We start from the raw sequence: 18,048 nt of genomic DNA on the forward strand, positions 1-18,048 counted from the left end.
TACCATAGGCGATAACGCGCTCTTTACCGTCTTGTACTTGTGATAATACAGCCCCGATGGCATAGGCGCTGGCATCAGTATCCAGAATAAACTCGGACCCTTCTGCCCGGGGATATGCCAGTATGGGTGCTGTAATCAACTTCAGTTTGAGGTCTTTAAAAGCTGTTTCACAAGCTTCTTCCCAATTAAAAGTATTTTCCTTTTTAGTCAAATCAAATAGAGGCTTGGCAATTTTGGAGTAGTCTTTTATGAACTTCCTGTAATATGAAGTCAGGCCAAGAAAACTTCGCATCTGAGTCACGGTATTGGGTCTTGGCATACTTTTTACTGCTTTTATCTTTTCTGGATCAGTCTTTATACCAGATTTTGAGACAATGTGGCCTAAAAAGGAAATCTCTTTTTGCAAGAAATGGCATTTTTTAGGTTTTAACTTCAAACCTGCTTCCGACAGTCTACTCAAAACTTTCTCTAAATTAACAAAATGGTCATCAAACGATTTACCAAAAACGACTATGTCATCTAAATATAAAACAGCTATTTGCCACTGTAGTCCAGCAAGTGCCTTCTCTATTATTCTTTCGAACGTACTCGCCGCATTACATAGCCCAAACGGCATGGTGGTAAATTGATAAAGGCCACCTCTGGGTGTTGCAAATGCTGTTTTCTCCTTGTCTGGTTCTTCCATTGGTACCTGATGGTAGGCCATATCGAGGTCGAGTGACGTTTACCATTCGGCCCCATCTAAAGCATCTAGATTCTCATCAATACGTGTAAGCGGCGTCTTTGATGGTCTTTTCGTTTAATTTCCGGTAGTCAATACACATGCGCCAAGTCCCGTCCTTCTTCTGGACCATAACTGTCTGTGATGACCATGGGCTTGATGACTTTTCTATTAGTCCCCGTTGTTCCAATTTCTCAATCTCTTCCTCCAAAGCCTGTCTCTTATATAAAGGTATTCGTCTAGGGGGTTCTCTAATAGGTGTTTCATCTTTCAGTTTGATCTTATGTGTCCCCAAATGAGTACGCCCTACTTCACCAGGTTTAGCGAAACACTCTTGATTCTTTAAAAGAAAATTCTTAAATTTAATTTTCTGTTCTTCATTTATATGTGAACAGCCTTTTTCTAATACTGCATTCAAATGCTCAGGTATCGTGGCTGCCATGTTACTAATAGGAGCCACGTTAACCTGTAGAACTGGATCTTTACTCTTATTCAAATTAAAAGTATGTCTTATTCGACTAACTGGATTAAACAAAGCCATATGGGTGTGTTTGTAAACCACAACATCATTAGGTCCAGGGTTAAATACTCGGGTATAAACGACATCATTAGCTGCATCGACTAAAGTCCTAGCGATGGCTAACCCATATTTCTCCAGAAATGGTCTTTCTGGTGTTAAAATACCAATTAAACTGCTCTCTTCTGTAATACCTGCCCGGTTTGTCACACCTGACTTAATTATAGCTTCATGCAATATTGCTCCGTCCTGGACCATAATTTTGTTCAGAGTCCCAAATGTGCCATTTTGGTACCTTGTTAATGAATAGTAGCATTATGTTATATGTAGTTTTTTAATTGGGATTCTAGTCATAAAATACACAAGTCAGTATTATATTTTGTTTTATTTTTATTGATTTTGTATTGACCTTGGGGACAATCAGTTTTCTTATTGTTATATGTATTATTTTAATTGATAATTTAATAATGTTGGTGCTTAAGACCCTTAATATTATTGGTGTCTAAAAACTAAAGCCCTTTTTGGTCATTTATCTTAAATGTGCATTTAAAAGTATGACTGTATGGAGGTTGTTGGTTGTTTTTTTTGTTACGTATATCTATGCATAATATTACCTACATGAGTTAGGATTTATTAAAATGTTGTTTATTTTATTTACATGCATGTGAACCAAGTTTTATATTGGTTTTTTTTATGAGATTTATAAGGTGCTTTATATGATAGTTTTGGTGTTAAGTACTGAACAGTGGAGGTTCAGTGTTAAGAGGGGGGCTGTGTAATGTTTTTGCCCTATCATAGATTTTAAATACTCATTTTTATATAGTTTTATAGTAATTGTGTTGAGCTCATTCAGTGCTAGTGAAATTTCATCAGAATTATTCTAGATTTGATATATTTAGTAGTAATTGCTATATTTAGATTGATCTCTTTGTTCTCAAGGAAACATGATAAGTTAAACCACATGTTGACCTATTAACCTAAATTGCTGGTGCAACTGAGCCCTTATTATGGTGCCCGGTTGCCCTGTAACTGCTAAGTCAGCAATTATTTGCCCTAGTAAAGTTTATATAATGGTGCCCTAGAGCCCTACTAAAATGATTACTCAGCAATAATATGCCCTAGTAGGGCATATCTTTATGTTAGTTATGTAACTGGGCAGAGTATGGTATAAAAGGAAAGAGAGAGTTAGTGCGAGGGGAGAGAGAGAAATAGAGAGTCCGATTAGTGGTTGTTCGTTATATCTACCATGTTGTTGTATATACTTTACATGTGTTTTTAAATACAGTATTGAAATTTATCAGCGACTTTGTGTCTTTATCTGCAATCTAGTTTATTGAGACTACACAATGATCCCGTATTTTTCAAGGATATACTTATTGTATTCCTTGTTCTTGTAACCAGGATTTCCTTTAAGTTTTTATCCATTGGGAAATCCTGTTTCGAAGGTGCATCACTTGTATTCGTCGTCTTGTATGCTATATCACTGGCATCTCGTCGTTATACTTATCCTGGACATACCTTAATTGTACACTTGCATTTTTCGATTCGTTTCAATATGATGTCTCTTTAACAAAACTAGCTAAGGACATTTTTACCACATGGTAGATTGTGGTTTGTCATTATGTCGTCTAATCTTTTAATTACCAAACGTGACTTATTCCTGATTGTGACTGTTTTGCTGAATGTGAATTCGTATTACTATAAGACGTGTTTCTGTACTTGTTTATCCCAAATTCATGTATTTAGTTTATATGTTTAATGTTATATTTGTAATTCTCATCTTCTCATTTTGTCAAATGTGTTGACGTCTTTTTATTATATTTAGGTGTTACGGATAGAAAAATTAATCACCGCCTTTATTAATTATATTTAATTTTGTACGATTAATTACGTTTATAGTTGGATTCATAACAAACTGGACATATATATATTACAGTTAATTGCTATTAATAAGTATTGCAATATGCATTTTGTTTTAATGAATTATCAGTAAATTTAGTTCTAATATAATATTAAAGCAATCCTAATTCTAGCTCACTTTTAAATTATAGTTTTTCATGTGTGACGTCATGCTGTTTCTAAATTTCATAAATTCAAATGTGGCATAACGTTTGCCTTTTCGCCATCGTATGTAACGTCATTTTTTTTAATTGCGTTGACGCCTGGACTGATTCTGGTGTGTCTATGCTGTATTGAACTTGGCATCATGTATTCGGGTTTAGTTTTCTGTAATAAGTTAATACTTCAGTTTCATTATGAATATATCTTTCACATTCATTTGTTAAAATTTACTGTTTGCAATAGCATGCATCTTTCTATATAATAGTGTTCTTATCCCAGGCATAAAAACAATGCCGTATTTGGCAAAACCTTTTCAACTTTTGATCTTTAGTGCTGTACAACTTTGTACTTTTTTTTTTTTTTTTTTTGTCTAATATGTTCTCCCTTTTATTTGTATTGTAGTCCTGTAATATTATGTTGTCATTTCAATGTTATATTTAACTTTGCCATTAAAGTGCGAGGTTTGGCATGCCATAAAACCAGGTTCAACCCACCGCTTTTATTCCCCTTTAAAAGTGTCCTGTACCAAGTCAGGAAGATGGCCATTGTTATAATATTGTTCTTTTCTGTGTGTGTTGCATTTTAACGTTGAGTCGTTTGTGTTTTCTCTTATTTTTGAGATATTGAGATAAGACGTGGCACGGTACTTGTCTATCCCAAATTTATGTATTTAGTTTTGATGTTATATTTGTTATTCTCGTGGTGTTTTGTCTGTTGCTTGGTCCGTTTCGGTGTTGTGTCGTTGTTCTCCTCTTATATTTATTGCGTTTCCCTCGGTTTTAGTTTGTTACCACGATTTTGTTTTTTGTCCATGGATTTATGAGTTTTGAACAGCGGTATACTACTGTTGCCTTTATTTATAAAGCTGACTAATTTTCAAAATACACACGCAATTACCATATTTTTTCAATTGACACATGGACAGAAAATTGAACGGATGAAAAAGCAGACGGAGTTATTGACTCCAAGAAAAAGGACACTACATGTATTTTATGAATAATCGAAAATGCTCCAAACAGCAAAAAGGGATTTTTCTTCTGGTTATGTATATTGTTGAGTAAATGTTTTATGTCAATCAGTCGTAGCAAACTTGGGTTATCGTCAAGAAGTAGGAAAGTGTAATAAACAGATGAGTGAATACTATAGGGCGCGAACATTTTTTTTTTATGGCGGGGGCTCTTATAGATCATGGTTACATCTCAGTCAGGGTATTCATACGACTCATTGCTCACATAATTTTATTAAAAGGAATTGCGAAGGTTTACTGATTTTTATTTTAACTCATCAAAACCAGTGTATAAATCAGAAAGTAACATGTAAGGTGTCTCAAGTTGAAGCACTCTTTCATCTCCAAGTCCTAATTAACAACTCCGAGTTGATATATGAAAACCCTAGGCCCATCTTTACATTTCTTAAGTCTTAGACTAGCAAATTTGACATCAATTTGAGAACCAAGTCCTCATTTTTCGGCCTCTTCTAGCAGGCCAAACTGTTCAGTTAAATACGAATTGCACAATTCCGTCCAGGTACTCTGGGTCAATATAACTTATCAAACATTCGATATACATCTAAATCATCATAGGACTGACCAGGGTTTTAGCGGGATAAGAATCATCATAGGACTGACCAGGGTTTTAGCGGGATAAGAATCATCATAGGACTGACCAGGGTTTAAGCGGGATAAGAATCATCATAGGACTGACCAGGGTTTTAGCGGGATAAGAATCATCATAGGACTGACCAGGGTTTTAGCGGGATAAGAAGTGGCATTTCCTTTTAACGTTTTGGATACATTACAAATAGAAGTCAGAAATAACTACATTGGTAAGACATATAAAGAGGGGCATGAGATATCCCTACGTGTTTAACACTGTTGCATTTGTTGCACCTGCGTGACCCAACTTGAGTCCGTAACCTTTGCTATATAGTCTTTGTATTTATTTCATTTTTTAAATTTCGGTTCATTTAAATGTTTCAAGAAACAAACATTGAACTTCTACCCCCTTTTTGTAGTTAAATGATTGCTCACTTAGGAGACAGCTTCAGGTATACCAATACACAGTTACAAGTTTAGTTTCGCATTATAGCCATGGTATTTTTTTTAAATATGAAAGTTTTGTTCAATTGAATTGATTTTAGAATAATAATATAATAGCCTTCTAGTGGGTTTATATGAACATTTAGATTGTTTTTAGCATGTTTTATAAGTCATTTTGTATTGTTTTTCAACAAAGATTTGACGCTCGATCTTTTCAATTCAATTTTATGGAAAAAAAACCAGCAAAAATGCATATGATTTTTTTCACCACTTGATAGATATGTCTATGCATGTTTTGATTGAAATTTTCCTTTGGACAAAAAGTTTTTGAGATCTTTGTGACATGTTCAACCCCCTATTTTGCAATATTTGGTATCAAATAAATGCTGATTGTTGCCATGATTACACAAAAAAAAGAGATTATATTTCACCATCATTACTATTGGAAATCAAATCTATGGACGATTCTCTTTCCAAAAAAATGGACAAAAACAGTTTAACATAAAAAGGTACCCCCCCCCCCCCCCCCCACCTTAGATATTTGAACTTTATACTTTATTTTCTTTGCAAGTACGGTAAATAAATATTCTAAAATTAGCAAGTTGCCATACAGTTGAAAACAAGTTGCCATACAGTAAATTTGTCAACACGAGCAAGATGCTGTACCCTAAACTTTATTTTCTATGGTCTATATTCTTTAAAATACATCTTTTTGACAACAAATTTCAGTAAATATGATGCCACACTATAATAATCTAAAAATGTGTCTGGAAAAATAATGAAAAACAGTTCAATATCTTGAGAATGGGGCGACAGAGGACGATAGACCTCGAAATTTTCCGGTACTAAGTGGCAAGTTTTGGAGTATTACACAAAATCCTATATTAATTTTGTACTTATCGACCTAATAATTTAAAGAATTATATATCAGAAAATCATTTCTTAAGCGGCACTCTCATCAAATGAGTGGAAATGCTTTAAATTGAATGAATTTTTAACTTGTTTACTTTTTTTTTTTATTTCTCTCCGCTTCGTTAGTACCCAATTTCCGGTGGCGATGATACACAGTGGGGCTGATAACAAAATAACATCAGCCAATCAGAAGACGCGTAACTTCCAAAATTAAATTGTTGTTAAATAAGTGAAAAAGAAGGACAAATGTTTTATGCAGCATTGTCCTTATCATCTCTGTAATATTGTAAAAGTTCTTCAAATCATAAACTGTTCATCAATTTTTCAATTTTAGGTTATCACTAAACATGATGATGCCCTGTTACATTAAGACATGTTTTACAGGTTAGTGACGTCATTTTTACAAGTTTGGGGGAATCGGAATAGTTTCTCTAATAAGCCAGTGATGCTCACCTGATTTATGTTTTAAATTGATGCATGAAATAATGCAACTGCTTTTTATTTGCTTTAGTTTCATAGATAGAAGTCAAAAACTGCATTTTACCTCTACGTTCTATTTTTAACCACGGCGGCCATCTTGGTTGGAAGGCAGGGTGATAGGTCACAATTTTAACTCACCTGGCCCGAATGGCCTAATGAGCTTTTCTCAACACTTTGCGTCCGTCGTCCGTTAAAATATAAAAAAAATTACAAAAATTTACATTAAAGGGTAACAACTCCTAAAAGGGTCAATTGGCAATTTTTGTCATGTTGACTTATTTGTAGATCTTACTTTGCTGAACATGATTGCTGTTTACGGTTTATCTCAATCTATAATAATATTCAAGATAATAATCAAAATCCGAAAGAAAAAAACCAATTCAGGGTCAGCAACCCAACAATCGGTTGTCTTATTTGTCTGAATTTTAGGGCAGATAGATCTTCACCTGATGAACGTTTTTACCCCATTGTCAGATTTGCTCTTAATGTTTTGGTTTCAGAGATGTATGCCAAAATCTACATTTTACCCCTATTTCTATTTTTAGCCATGGCAGCCATCTTGGTTGGTAGGCCAGGTCATCAGACATATTTTTTAAACAAGATGCCCCAATAAGGACTAAATTCGGTTAACTTTTGCTTAGTAGCTGCAGAGAACATGCTAGTTCACAAGGCGACAGTCCGAATGGAAATGTGTCACTCTATCCCAGTCAATTTTTCGACTCCAAGTACCAGTCTTAGCTGGTTTTTCTTTCTTAATGCAGTGTGCTTAGCGTAATAATCAGTATATACCAATTTAAGAGTCAGCTTTAACTTTGCTGTGCTTGAAACGCTGACATGACCACCAAGGCTGTTTTCAAATAGTTTAAAGAGGCTTGGATATAAAATGACAATAAAGTATGTCCTAGGGACCCATTTTTATTTTGTTTGTAACTGGTAAAATAAAACATATGTTTAAATACAGACTTCATTTGAATGTTAGAAATTAACCATGAAATATTAAATACCTGCACCCTACACACAGTTCTGCCTTCTAAGACTGATAAAACCATATGACGAGAATGAACTACGACCTTAGAAATTTATATAAGACTGGAAAGCAAATTTTCTCAGAATGAAAAAACATTAATAAAAGTGTGTTTGATCACTGCATCTATAACTAAGATAATGCTGTTAAAATTGATGAACAGCTGCAACCCTATCTAGTAACTGAGAAGTGCTACAATGTTTATATATAAGCAGCACATAATCAGTAACAAGAAAGGCTGTTAACTTATTAATTTTTGACAGCAGTACTTTTAGAAGTTAAAATGTTTACTCCAGATTTTTGAAGAAAATAAGAACTACACAAAAGGAAAAAGAAAACTGCACTTCCATTAGACCAGTACATCAAGCCCTTATAAAGAAATTAACATTCTCTCCCTACCTACTTTACATACCACTCTCAATATAACCATCATCTACTCATTTTTTCCTTTTTCTCCCTATAGAACATATATCCATACATACCACTCTCATTATTTACCCTCATCCTCCCTCCATTTCTCTCTTATCCATATCAACCTTAACCACCTATATTAGCCTACTCTGTGTGTTAAATATCCCCATGAAAGTGTTAGTTGATGAAAAGATTTTTATCATGATGACCAGGCATGGAAAAATGAAAAATTTCTATACTGAAAAGAAGATCTAAACTTTTCATGTTTTTTTTCAATATTGAGTTGTAGTTTTTATTTCAATATTAAATGGTTATCATTATTTTAAAAATTAAGGTAACAGCCAAAGTTACAATAAGCCAAAATGTGTGATGTAAATTTTGTTTAAAGAAATTATCCTTGGATAACCATTTTGCAGCCAAAATATGTATTTAATAGAAAGGTGTAAAAAATGTTTTAGAAAAAATGAAAACAATTATAAAAAAAAATTACAATAGGAAAGTAAAAGTCCAAAAGTAAAAATTGTCAAAAGTTTTTAAAATGCCAAATGGTACAAAAGTACCTGTCTGCTAATGTACTAGCCAGCTGGCCTGAGGGTTATCTGGACTTTAAGGTGCTAGTTCACCGAAACAAATGGCCGCAGGAACCACCAGTCTCTTCCTTTCGGAGTACCAATTTTACAGTCTCTGATTTGACTAAAGCATGACTTATACCTGTAGCCAATATGAATAAACCTGACCCATTTAACAAATTAAAAAAAACCATCCAATTAAAATTTAGATAAAAAGTTAAAAACACCCCCAATTAAAATAATGATAAAAAATTAAACCTTCCCCAATTAAAATTTGAATAAAAGATAAAAACATTTAATAAAATTTGGATAAAAAGTTAAAATCATCACCAATTAAAATTTGAATAAAAGATAAAATCATCCCCAATTAAAATATGGATAAAAACATAGAAACATCCCCAATTAAAATATGGATAAAAAGATTAAAACATCCCCAATTAAAATATGGATAAAAGATAAAAACATATGCCCAATTAAAATTTGAATAAAAGATAAAAACATCCCTAATTAAAATTTGAATAAAAGATAAAAACATCCCCAATTAAAATTTGAATAAACGATAAAAACATTCTAATTAAAAATTTGATTAAAAGATAAAAACATCCCCAATTAAAATATGAATAAAAAGATAAAAACATCCCCAATAAAAAATTGGATAAAAGATAAAAACATCCCCAATAAAAATTGGATTAAAAGATAAAAACACTCCCAATTAAAATATGGATAAAAAGATAAAAACTTACCCAATTAAAATTTGGATAAAAATTAAAAACATCCCCAATTAAAATTTGGATAAAAACTTGTACCAGTAAAACGGATACATGGTACACGGTCTGACCAAGTCTCCCTTGATCACGGTCCAACTGAGTGATCGAACTCACTCAGTTCATATCAGTACTAGCAGATTATGGTACTTAGACCGCGACTCAGTCGCAGTCTGACCAAGTCACCCTTGGTCACGATCAACTGAGTGATCGAACTCACTCAGTTCATACCATTACTAGCAGATACTTGATATGTATGGTACTTAGACCACGACTCGGTCGCAGTCTGACCAAGTCACCCTTGGTCATGACGGGCCAACTGAGTGATCGATCTCACTCAGTTCATGCATGGTACAAAGAAAAGGTTTAGACCACGACTCGGTCGCAGTCTGACCAAGTCACCCTTGGTCTGACGGTCAGGGTCCAACTGAGTGATCTATCTCCCTCAGTTCATACCAGTACTAGCAGATACTTGATATGTATGGTGGGGACGTTACTATACCTAAATGAGAGGTATAGTATCTGTGAACCCTAAACACAGATGGCGACTTAACTTCCCATACATGTAATCAAGTATCCAATGCAATTACTGACAAGTTTATATGATGTTTATAAAATAAATAATGAAAAACCTACCACAATAAAAAGATGAAAACATTGCATCAAAGTTTCCTGTGGCAAGAAGTGAAATATTTCTTTTATACAAGTTCAAATGTACTAAATAGTCCAGTTATAGTTGGTTTCCTTGAAGGTTTTCAAAATGCTCAAAGAAGAATGTCGACTTTTGGGTAAATACAATGTGACAGTAACTCAACAATAGAGTAAAACCCCAAAAAAAGGCTATGAAAGTGTCAAAGTACAGTCTTTCCCAATAAACGATAATAACTAATGGTATCTTATTAATTTTTCCTTGCAAGTCTTTGCATGAAAAATGTTAATTTATGTCATACAAATGCTAGTCAGATTACCTCCACATAGCTTTGAAATAACAATCAAATGTTGATTATTGTCTTAAGACAATGTACCTTCATTTAAAAGTTATATATTGTGCACAAAACAACAGGTCATGATATTCTTGATCCGAGGTTACACAAGGGTCAAATGACAGACAATGTTATTACTATATACTAATAGTACAAATTAGTAGGTAGGTACATCTTTCATGCTGTAGGTGTTAAAAAATATAGGTCACTGTAAGCAAGTTGTAAGAGATAGCGCCAATATAACAAAACATGATACAATTTCAAATGCAGAAACCATTAAGGCCTGATCTATGTAAAAAAACCAAGCGAAAAAAAAAACCAATTCGAAATGATTAATTAATTACCATTGAATTAAAAGTGAACCTCAAAATCGACAGGAATCACAATACCCCAAACATAATTCAGCAGATGGAGAGTTGTCTCATTGGCACTCATACCACATCTTCTTATATCTATAGAATCACTATACCCTAAAATATTATTCTGAAGGGATAAATATAACCTGAAATATTATTACAAGCAAATACCAGCTTTTCGTTTTGTGTGGTCTGACCCAGCCAGGGATTTAAACTCAAAACTCTTCCTCTCAAAATAACTGAAACACTTAGATTATTTCTAAAAAGTGGAACAAAATATTATTCTAATAATATTTTAAAGAAACATAAAAAAGTTCAAATAAATGTTATTTATTAAAATGAGAAATATTTATGTAGCAATCACCTTATATAATACTGATACTTACGACATAAGAATATGGCAATATTGAAAAAAAAATACACCCCGCTTTAAAAAAACCTCATACATTGTAGGGAAGAATCATGGGTGTTTAATTGTTACAGAAATTTCAACTTTATAATAGTTTTGAACTAGCAAATAGGGAAATAAGTTCATGTTATTCCACTTTATAATAGTAAATAGTAAAACAAATAATATATGACATTTTGTGACTACTTTTAAACATACAAGTAAAACAATACTAGCATTCTATAAAATATACCATTCCTTCTAATGCATTATGAAATACTATTTGACATTTCTTTTAAACTATTACAAAAGAATTCACTTACTAAAATCAAGAGGAGCAATGTTCAATTTCATGGACAGGGTGTTAAATATTATTTTAAAGCTAAGAAAAAATTTACGAAGTCACAGGATTTACCATTAAATTTGAAAACAAGTTAAATCTTCTTTTCTACAAAAAACAAGAGTTGTCTCCTATTTGCATTAGCCTTATCATGAAATACTGTTACCAAAGTACCTACAAATATGGGAGATAACTCATTAAACTAAAAATGAAGTCATAATTGGGAGGAAGGGGTGTTTAATATCAGATAATATTGAGAATGGAAGCACTTTGGTAGATGATGACGACATAAATATAATTTGAAATTCCAATGTCAGACCAATCAACTTAATGCATTATCTAGACCTCTGTTTACAAGCTAATTTTATTTACAGAACTATAATACTGTCATCTTACTTTTTTGCATGTTATATAGCATATCTAACAACAAATATATAACAATCATATATAAAACTAATACATTCTAATTTATTGCAGGCCTTCCATGCAGTGAACAAAACTAGCTCATATGAAAAGATAAACAAGTGTATTCCCTCCCCTTAACCCTTAAACTGGGCCTGCTAGTTTCCATTCCTCACAACTTATGCTCAGTTTGTTAAATTCAAAAACAAGTTAAATCTTCTATTTACATTAGCCTTATCATGAAATATCAAAATATCAAAAGAACCTACAAATATGGGAGATAACTCCTTTAACTCTAGGAGTAGTTATCTATACTACATGTAAACTGGATGAGAGTTGTCTCATTGTCATCAATTTCACATCTTCTTATTTCTATATACCTATAAAAGGATGGTAGAGCGTAAGGACAGGAGTAAAACAATATCCCCCCCCCCCCCCAACTGAAAGGGCATAAAAATAGATTTAAACCAATGGCAGCTGATTGTTCTCAAACGTCACATCAAAGTCTTACATTAAACACCTAGTACATGTATTAAATAGGACCATATAGGGGGAACTGTAGGCCTATGAAATTTGAATGTAATCAACATATCTGGTTTAAAAGAATAAATCTTTACAACTGGCTCTCACCCTTTTTCTATCTCTCTCTTTTAAACATAATTGTATTATACTACATATTTTTTTGTCAATAAGTGTTTCCAAGTTCCTCAGATCAACAGAATCCATTCTTCTTATTTTGCTTCAGTTGATTTCTAAATTAACAAGCACACTTTGTCTACAAATAGAAAATAACATTTCATTCAAAACCTAAACTAAAATTCACAAAATAACATAAAAATGTTGATGTCAGAAGATATTTACATTTTATCCATATATGGGGTAACCAGCAGATAGAGGCTAAAGAAATTCTTCATATGAAGCAGTTCAGAATTGTATTAAATCTAATGGCATCTTAAGTATGAAATGCCACCATTGTACTTATATTTTACTTCAGATTTGTTTAAAATAAACATGTCAATTTTTTCAGGCACCATGGATTGAAAATTTTCATTCAACCAAAGATTTGATGGATAAGGACAATATGCCTTCAAACTAGTTTAACCCTGCCACACTCTGTATGTGCCTGTAATTCAGTGGTGTATGTTTGTTGCTGTGTTTTGTTCATTATTTTGGACATGAATAAGGCAGTTTGTTTTTCGATTATTTTTTTTTTTTTTTACAATTTTCATTTTTTAGCCGACTATGTGGTATGGGTTTTACTCATTTTTGAAGGCAGAATTATGACCTATAGCTGTTAATTTATATGTCATTTGGTTTCTTGTGGAGAGTTTTCAAAATTGCAATCATACCACATCTTCATATTTTTATATCTGTAATAAGGTATCGTATTATTATAGAAGCAATAAACTAGAACCGTTCATTATCTTTAATGTTGCCTTGAAACAAGGATTTATTGTTACAGTCAACATACATACCTTCAAGTTGGTATTATTTTACATTCAGGTCCTACTTTCCTTCGATTTTCCTTCAGTAAATCATTTACGTGTTTTCAAAATATCCAGGATAACTGAGAAAAAAAATTGAATCCATAACTGTGATAGTTTTAAACACTTATTGAAGGCCGTATGTTGACCTATAGTTGTTAACTTATATATCTTTTAGTCTCTGGTGGAGTCAGTTGTCTCATTGGCAATTATACCAATCTTATTTCGATATCTATACATGTATATGGAATTTAGTCAATTTATTAACATCTAATCATAGCAGTTAAATTAGATACAATATTGCTAAAGTGACATATAGGTCCAATGGGCCAGGTGTAAATATAAAATTGCTACATGTGTATGTATATACATGTAATTGTTTAGATGTATGTTATGATTCACATGTCACTATAATAAATAATAACTTATAACTTACTAATACATAAAAAATTTTCTAATAAATATACATGCATATTATCATGGCATAATACTTCTTCATTTACTAGACTAATTCTTGTGAATTTTTATAGTTTTTTATTATTAGTTTATGCATGATTGTTTTTCCACCTATGAATTCTTATTAGTAATACATATTTTGGTCATAACTGTTTATTGTGACCTGTGGAGCAGTAACTGTGTACCCTTCCTATTCTTTCAGGAGCACCATTGTTAAAATTCTACATTTTGTTGGGTTGATATTATATATAGGGGTCATCATTAATTGTCAACCATTTTCCAAAGTGTACAAAACAGGGCATACACTTTTTTAGACCCCCTACCCTCCCTTAAAAAGTATACATCAACCATTTTCAGATTTCAAGACAAGATTCAATCATTCTTAATTTTTTTTTAGATCAAGTCTATTATAGTTGAAAATAACTGAAACATATCCCCCCCCCCCCCCCCCCCCCCAACTTCCATTCAACATGAAAACAAACCATCTAAAATTTAACTAAAATGCTAGAATCATGAAAATTTCAGTAACTTAGCATGACTTAATGGTGCTAGTACCCGATATATGTGCATTGTATCGTCAAAAACAGCCCATATTTATGTAGCAGAAGAATTCGACTGTCCAATGAATAACTAAAAGTTTACATTTTAACGATTTTGTAAAACTGCTATATTTTGGGGCCAAAAAGGGGTCTTACTGGACCTACTCCTTTATCCCTTTTCTACCCTTAAACAGAATATCAATGAATATTTTTGGTGCTCCATGTTAATTATCTTGTGGAATTATGTAATACTATATCCAAATGTGAATTTATACATCAAAATCATAACTACTCAAATGAAATGACAAGACATCTACTACATGTACCTTATGCATAATTTACCTTGTCTTTTGAATGTCAAAGCTTCATGCAGACCCAGTTGTGATGTTCCTCATCTGGGAGATTAATCAGTATATGATCATTCTTCCTTTTTACACTTAGGATAGGTTGTTGACATATTTCTCAATCCCAAACCTGGAGAACCAGAGAATCTTTACAATGACCATCATTCAGCCGGCTATTTGACCCATAACTGGGGCAAGGGTGATGAGTGCTATGGATGTCCGCATGTCAATCGGCCTACACACTTCATCTCTAGGGTCCTTGCTACTCCGAGATCCTCTACAGTCAAGCCTAGAACACTAGATCCTAGTTACCGTGTGCTGTCACGGGGAGGCACTGTAGAAGTCTTGTTAGTGTAGAGGCTATATACTGGAAGGAAAGACTTACGCACTCAGCTTTCTTTTCACCTATGAATATAAGCTATCCAGCGGCAGTTTAAGAGTCTTTGACTCCCAACCACACTAGACGCATACACAAACCTGTGGTAACACCACCAGCACACAAAAAAAAGGGGTCATTATTTCAAATTTAGAAAAAAAAGAAGGTTATTTTATTTAAATTTGGAAAAAGAAATGATTATTTATTCAAATTTAAAAAAAGAAATGGTTATTTATTCAAATTTAATAAAAAAAACAAAGGTTTATTTATAATTTTAAAAAAGGAAGTATTATTTATTTAAATTTTGAAATAGGAAGGTTTATTTATTTATAATTTAAAAAGGAAGAATTATTTGAGTTTTAAAAAAGGAAGAATTATTTATTTAAATTTAGAAAAAGGAATGGTTATTTATCTGAAAACTAGAAAAGGAATTATTTATTTAAAATCCAGAAAAGAAAGTATTATTTATTTAAATTCAGAAAAAGGAAGTGTTCATTATTTTGAAATTTATAATGCATTTCATCCAAAAGTACAGGGTTATTTGTACTTCACAATCTTTAAAGCAACTATACAGTATCAGAACAGTGTGAAATTACAACACCAACACATTACTTACTTCCCCTCCTTACCCAGCAACTTCTTCATCTCTATTACACTAGGCCGTGAGGTAGCCCTCCCTGACCTCCAAGACCTTAAATACACTGGACTCTCATGGGTTAACCCTCCCTGACCCCAAGCCCTTAAAACAAGTCCCTGGATTCCCATGGGGTAACCCTCCCTGACCCCAAAACCCTTAAAAACAAGGCCCTGGACTCCCATGGGGTAACCCTACCCGACCCCAATCCCTTAAAACAAGTACCTGGATTTCTATGGGGTAACCCTTCCCGACTCCCATCCATTAAAAACAAGTCCCTGGACTCCCATGGTGGTAACCCTCCCTGACCCCCAATCCCTTAAAAACAAGTCCCTGGACTCCCATGGGGTAACACTCCCCAACCACCATCCCTTTAAAAAACAAGATCCTGGACTCCCATGGGGTAATCCTCCTTGACCCCCAATCCCATAAAAACAAGTCCCTGGACTCCCATGGGGTAACCATCCCCAACCACCATCCCTTTAAAAAACAAGATCCTGGACTCCCATGGGGTAATCCTCCCTGACCCCTAATCCCATAAAAACAAGTCCCTGGACTCCCATGGGGTAACCCTCCCCAACCACCATCCCTTAAAAACAAGATCCTGGACTCACATGCGGTAATCCTCCAAAACCCCAATCCCATAAAAACAGGTCCCTGGACCCCCATGCCCTTAAAAATAAGTCCCTGGACTTGTTTTGGGTTAGCTTTTCCCTACTCCCTTCCTTGCCCTTAAATACAAGTGCCTGGAGTCTTCCTCTCCCTTTCATCAGACCCTAGTCTCCTCCAAGACCTCTGAGTTCTTAAATATCAGTTCCTGGACGTTGCCTCATTCCACCCAACCTGCTCCGAAGTTCAGTCCCAGGTCAACAATACATAAAGCTGTTGCTATGTGAGGCGAGGGGATAATTAAAGAAAGCCAAGAAGAAAACATTAGCAAGCCAGTTTAAACTACCTTTTATTCTATACATACAGTGTTAATGGTTGTGGGTGTCATGCTAAGTGAATGTGCTTTGGTATTGTGATTGGGTATTGTGATTAGGTATGGTGATTGGGTATGGTGATTGGGTATGGTGATGGAGTATGGTCTATGGTGATTGGGTATTGTGATGGGATATAGTGACGGGGTATGGTGATTGGGTATGGTGATGGGGTATGGTGATTGGGTTTCATGTCTAGTTTATAGGTAATGTTCTACTGACTTGCTAGTGTTCAATTTTTAAACATTTAAAAAAAAGGTAAGTAACGGTTTCATGTTGCAATCATACCCTATAATAATGCAGTATTGTTAAATTCAAGTTGTTGGAAGTCCAAATCTCAATGAAACACTGAAAATTAAAATTTTCATACTTATTTAGTTATTGTGCGCTTATGATATCAAAATTTAGTAAAAGGAATGGTTATATATTTATACAAATTTGGAAAAAATGAACAGTTATTTATTTTAATTCATAAAAAGATAATTACTTAGATATGTCTTTAAAAAAGCATTTTTACTCTTTATGAACAATTACATGGATATATTTTAATGCTTCTTAAATAAATTTTAGTGATTTGTTTGAAATTTAATAAAAAAAATTAATTAAAAATTACCAAATTTTGTTTGAAATCTAACAAATTTTGTTTTTATCGTTGATTTTGTTTAAAATTTAATTAATTTTGATGTTTTTATTCAAAAGATGTAAAAGGAAAGTTCCCGTGAAAATAATGTATCCATTACTTCTATCATGACATAATTCAATTCCGCTTTCCCATGAAAATAATGTATCCATTACTTCCATCACGACATAATTCAATTCCTCCTTCCCATGAAAATAATGTATCCATTACTTCATCACGACATAATTCAATTCCACCTTCCCATGAAAATAATGTATCCATTACTTCATCACGATATAATTCAATTCCGCCTTCCCATGAAAATAATGTATCCATTACTTCATCACGATTTCATCAAAATCCCGAAGATCGCAGGTTCTGTGTTTCTCAACCACTATTCAGTCTATCAGAAACATTCTGAAATTAAACTGAAGAAAGGATTAAAATACCTGAAAAAAAAGTATTAATTATTATACATAGATATTACAGTGTATTTTTTTTTTTTTTTTTTTTTATATAAAAGTAGAATGTTTGTCACCACCAAATTATCAGAGACCATCTTTCCAACACATTACTTCAAATTAAAATTAAATATATTGCAGGTTACTTTTGATATTAATTAACACACATGAAATAATAAAAACAAATTT

At 33.1% G+C, this 18,048-nt stretch overlaps 1 protein-coding gene and 1 long non-coding RNA gene across 2 annotated transcripts; both read right to left on the reverse strand.

Annotated features, from left to right (window-relative positions):
* Nucleotides 1–761: 761 nt before the first annotated feature.
* Nucleotides 762–1,496, reverse strand: LOC134683696 (uncharacterized). Its single transcript, XM_063543007.1, has one exon. The coding sequence runs from the start codon at nucleotides 1,494–1,496 to the stop codon at nucleotides 762–764; it is 735 nt and encodes a 244-aa protein (XP_063399077.1).
* A 9,699-nt stretch (nucleotides 1,497–11,195) lies between these two features.
* On the reverse strand, nucleotides 11,196–17,291 carry LOC134685049 (uncharacterized). The gene is made up of 3 exons (XR_010101250.1): nucleotides 14,788–17,291; nucleotides 13,442–13,533; nucleotides 11,196–12,741 (listed from the first exon to the last, which is right to left on the reverse strand). It is a non-coding gene; the product is annotated as an uncharacterized LOC134685049 (long non-coding RNA).
* Nucleotides 17,292–18,048: the final 757 nt, after the last annotated feature.

The sequence above is a fragment of the Mytilus trossulus genome, chromosome 9, assembly GCF_036588685.1.
Source record: "Mytilus trossulus isolate FHL-02 chromosome 9, PNRI_Mtr1.1.1.hap1, whole genome shotgun sequence".
NCBI classification, from domain to species: domain Eukaryota; kingdom Metazoa; phylum Mollusca; class Bivalvia; order Mytilida; family Mytilidae; genus Mytilus; species Mytilus trossulus.